The sequence below is a fragment of the Porites lutea genome, chromosome 1 (assembly GCF_958299795.1).
Source record: "Porites lutea chromosome 1, jaPorLute2.1, whole genome shotgun sequence".
In the NCBI taxonomy this organism is placed as follows: Eukaryota; Metazoa; Cnidaria; class Anthozoa; order Scleractinia; family Poritidae; genus Porites; species Porites lutea.
In genome coordinates this window covers 45726789-45731145 of record NC_133201.1, presented here as the reverse complement: position 1 = coordinate 45731145, position 4357 = coordinate 45726789, and the positions used below count along the sequence as shown (strand labels likewise).

General features: G+C 40.0%; 1 protein-coding gene across 1 annotated transcript; it reads right to left on the bottom strand.

Annotated features, from left to right (window-relative positions):
- Nucleotides 1-378: 378 nt before the first annotated feature.
- Nucleotides 379-3786, bottom strand: LOC140952658 (E3 ubiquitin-protein ligase TRIM71-like). Its single transcript, XM_073402097.1, has one exon. It carries the CDS (start codon nucleotides 3568-3570, stop codon nucleotides 1369-1371), a length of 2202 nt encoding a protein of 733 aa, XP_073258198.1. The 5' UTR covers nucleotides 3571-3786; the 3' UTR covers nucleotides 379-1368.
- Between the last annotated feature and the right edge of the window lie 571 nt (nucleotides 3787-4357).

The following is a 4357-nucleotide window of genomic DNA, read 5'->3' as shown; positions in this document are numbered from 1 at the left end:
TTAAGTAACGTTCATAATATATATTATTAACAACCAACCGAGACCGGTAAGTCTCAGAGGTAAGGTTTGAACACTTAAAGTGGACTCTACTGATCTTATTCCGGATTGAATTAGAATTTACTGAAAAATTGTTACCAATCCTTAACCAGGCCTCGGTTGTTCAAAGGCAGGATAGCACTACCCACCCGATAAATCTCTATCCAGTGGATAGTACAATTACTTTCACTAATACTAATCCGCTGGATAGCGCTATCCAACGTTTGAACAACTGGGGCCAGAATTTTAGTAGCCTGTGTTGCAGGTGCTCATAAGAAGTGGGGCAAATGGTGCGACAGAAAATCCCCACGGAGCGCAGGTAACGACAACGAAACAACAATAACAACGACAACAATATATATTGGTAATTGCAATTTTTTTATACAAATAAGTACTGTTGACGGCTAGCAAAGCCATTTGAGGCAGTTTGTGCGTGCAAATATACTTAAGACAAAAACTCACTTAAGAGCGGTCTATAACACTTCCATTCAGCACGCCAGCACCGTGCGATTTAACAAGATTTTAGAAGCACTCCCAGCCAGGGATTCCAATGTTAGAAAGCGCAACTTGACATATAAATAATGTCTGAAGAAACGTAAACAAGAGTTAACTACAACAATTCCTACTCTTCAAATAGCCCACAAATAGCAAAGGCTAGTCTAGGTAAGCAGTGTCTCTTTAAAACAAAATGCGCATTATATTAAATTAACAGGTCCACAAAAGTTATTTAAGCTTATATAAATATCTTAAGTTGTATAAAAGATATGGAACAGAAAAAAGGTTACGTTAAAAACATAGCTTAATAGATTAACAGGAATACGTTTAAATTCACTCTTCAGACTTTCTATTTCTTTCTTCAAAGCTTCGTTTTCTTCTTGAAGGGATTTGGCACTGGGATTTGAACTTGACTTTCGAGTCATTATCAGAATTTCACTTAAAATTTCACTATTAGTGCGGAGCTCAATAACACGTCCGCACAGTACCAGAACATGCGCAGAAAAAGACGTGATTGCGTTGCGCATTAGGTAATTTTGATCTTCAATATGTTTGATGTACAGTCGACTCTCTCTAAAACGAACACCTCCATAAGACGGACACATTGGTAAAATAGACACCTAGAGTTGGTCCCTGCCTTACTCTACTCCCTTTATTTGACTATTTGACTCTTAGTGCCTGTTCCAAAGACAGTGTCCGTCCTGCAGAGATTTGACTGCATACTGAAGCAATGTCACGTTGAGAATTTCATTCAAAAATATTATACAAAATGTTCCGTAAAAACTGTTCAGAAATCTTGACTAGGCAAGAGTCAGATTTGCACTCAACAGCATTGAACTAAGCAAAAACTTGAAGACGGGAATTTAGACTGTCGCAAACAACAATACGACCATTTGTTAAAACCGGAACAGAAGTAGGTGTGTTCAATTGTCCCAACTCCCCACCAAATGATCCCCCAAATTTAGTGACAGGCCTGCCATCCATAGTAAAAACATAAACCCTGTGGTAATTTGACCGAATTCCAGACACCAAGAAGTGGCCTGTTTTATCCATTGCTAGTCCTAATGGCTCCAATGATTGAACACCAAACTCATGCAAAATGCTCCCATTGTTTTGACTGAATACCTTAATAAGCAGGGAATCACGATCCGAGACATAAACGTTCCCATTGTGCGACAAACAGTCAAATGGGAACTGTAACCCACCCTTTCCGATTGTCTTTAAAATACTTCCATTGGGAGAAAGAAAGCGAACGCATTTATTTCCCGTGTCGCAGACAAAAATATTCCCCTGCGGATCTAGCGATATTCCCCGTGGGTGCTTCAGCAAGTCACCATTGTGAACTGTTGTAACATATTCTCCCTTGGAATTAAAAAGTAAAATTTTGTCGTTACCTCTGTTTACTACGAAAATCATACCTTTACTATTTATACATATTCCAGTTGGATGTTTTACCAGTTTGTGTCCAAAGGACCTGATGAACGTTCCTGCTTCGTTGAAAACTACGATTCGATTGTTGCCTAAGTCAGTTACAAAGATTTCATTTTTGTCATTAACAGTCACTCCCCAAGGACGTTTTAAAGTCTTCTCCTCCATCTCTCTTGAGCGAGGTCTCGAAGCCTGAGCCACGCGGTGAAAAACATTGTGCTGAAGAGTCTGGGTCTCTATAATTCCGTCCATAATGGCTTTGACAGGCAAGTACGACCGTTGGTTGATAAGAAGGGGTGGAAAACCACCAACGGTTTCTCCATTTACTTGAATGGTTGGTAAGTGATGTCCACCCTCACTTGGGATGAAAGAAATCTTGTAACTGCCATTATTATAGTCGGTGATTTTGGTTTCAACAACAGTGTTGCGATCCTCTGCTGAGATAAGCTGCAGAGAGATATAATCCCCCGGGCAGTAGCACTGTTTACCCTCGGAACTCCTGGTGATCACTTCAATTTCTGCCTCCAGCCCGACTGTAGCTTTCTGAAACCATTTTACCGCGCACTGGTTTGCCTCTGTTGCAGTTTTCGTGGTAGTAAGGTGGCCGATTCCGAGACTTTGAAGGGATTGAAATATTTCGTTGTTTTTAGCAAACGTAGTAACAGTTTTCCATTCAGTGGTGGATAACATGTCTGGGTCTTCTAGCTCTTGGAGTCCTTCAAATAGCTCATCTATTATTAGTTTGGTACTCGGTAGTAATCCAGCAGTCTTGCAGCGTTGGATAAGAGCTTCAATCTGTGAAATAAATTGCTCCCTCTGTTTTAATTGCTCCTGTAATTCGCCTTTGGATTTTTCGAGTGGTTCTTTCGCTTTAATGGTCTGGTTTTCCACTTCAGCCACCAATTCTTGCTCTTTCTGTTGAAGTGTCAAGATAAGAGCATTGACTGTTCGTTGTATGTCTTCCTTGTTGGTCCTAGAACGGTAATCCAGTAGACGGGTGTTCTCCTCCAGAACGTGAATGCAACTGGTGATTTTTCTTGATGGCTCTCTTGAAGCATTAAGCTTACGGGAAATGTCATTTATTAAGGCAGTCATGTCTTCACTACTCTGATCTCTTTGCTCAGACGATGGGCCGGCCACAGGGGTGACTGAACCTTTGAGGACATCTTCAAAGTCTCCAATCTCTTTGAGTGCCAAAACACGATGCAGTTTGTTCTCCTTCAAAACGTTGTGTGCATTCAAACAAGCTTGACACCAGAACCTGTCACAATGAAAACAATAAGATGCTTCTTCGACTGTCTGATCACAGTTTACACAAGTCACACTCGAAGCGTGGTGCTCTTTGATGGCCAAAATATCGAGCAAATTATTTACATGGAGGCAATTTGGCAGATTTTCCATCGAGCTTGAGTCTGAAACATGTAGTTCGATCTGGCAGATCGGGCATTTGATCTTGTCTTGTGCGCTCGTCGTTGCCAAGTTGTTAAGGCATTCTAGGCAGAGAACATGTAAGCAGGGCAATTGTTTGGGATTGGAGTATATGTTATTACACTGTGGACAGGTTATTTCCTCTCGCTTTGGAAGGCCGAGGTTTGGTGTTGGCTTATCCATCTTGTAAATTAAAGGTACAAGGAATCCAACTGACGCGGAAGATTATTTTGAAGAATATTGTTAGCGTGACACAGCTCCGTTTCGTGTTTACATCTGATTGACTAGAGAGTGAAGTGCGTCTCCTCGGTGATTAGTCGCTTGCGGTGGGTAACAGTCACGTGATTGCAAGGAAGTGTTTGATATCGATTAAGCGTTACTCTATTTGTTGGTCGTTGATTCATCCACAGGAAAAAATAACGGATTCCCATTTTTGGATATTTTAGGGTATTTAAAAAATACCCATAAAAATCCCAAATTTGGCAAAGTGAGACAAGTCCCAACCAGGGAATTCCCAACCAAGTTCCCTGATTGGGACTTGTCTCACTCTTCCAAATTTGGGATTTTTGTGGGTATTCTTTAAATTCCCTAAAATATCCAAAAATGGGAATCTGTTATTTTTTTCCTGTGATCGCGATACATTAATACATTATACTAGCTCAATATATTCTGGCAAGACATCATCATAGGATTATTATGAACTCTTGATTCTGATAAACTCAAAGGATACAAACATTAAACAAAAAACACTAACTTTCCTTCGAACTTTGTTCTAACTACGCTCTATTATTTTGGGCCATAAAATAAATCCCTTAAAGCTTGTTAAGATGGTTAAAGATTCCTTATTGACCAAGCTTGTTGTTCAAGATAGGGCGATAAAGAACCTGTCTGACCGAAGCATATTTCCTCTCCACTCCTTTAAATATTAACATTTCCTATATAATAATGCCTAGACCAAAAAATTTTTTTT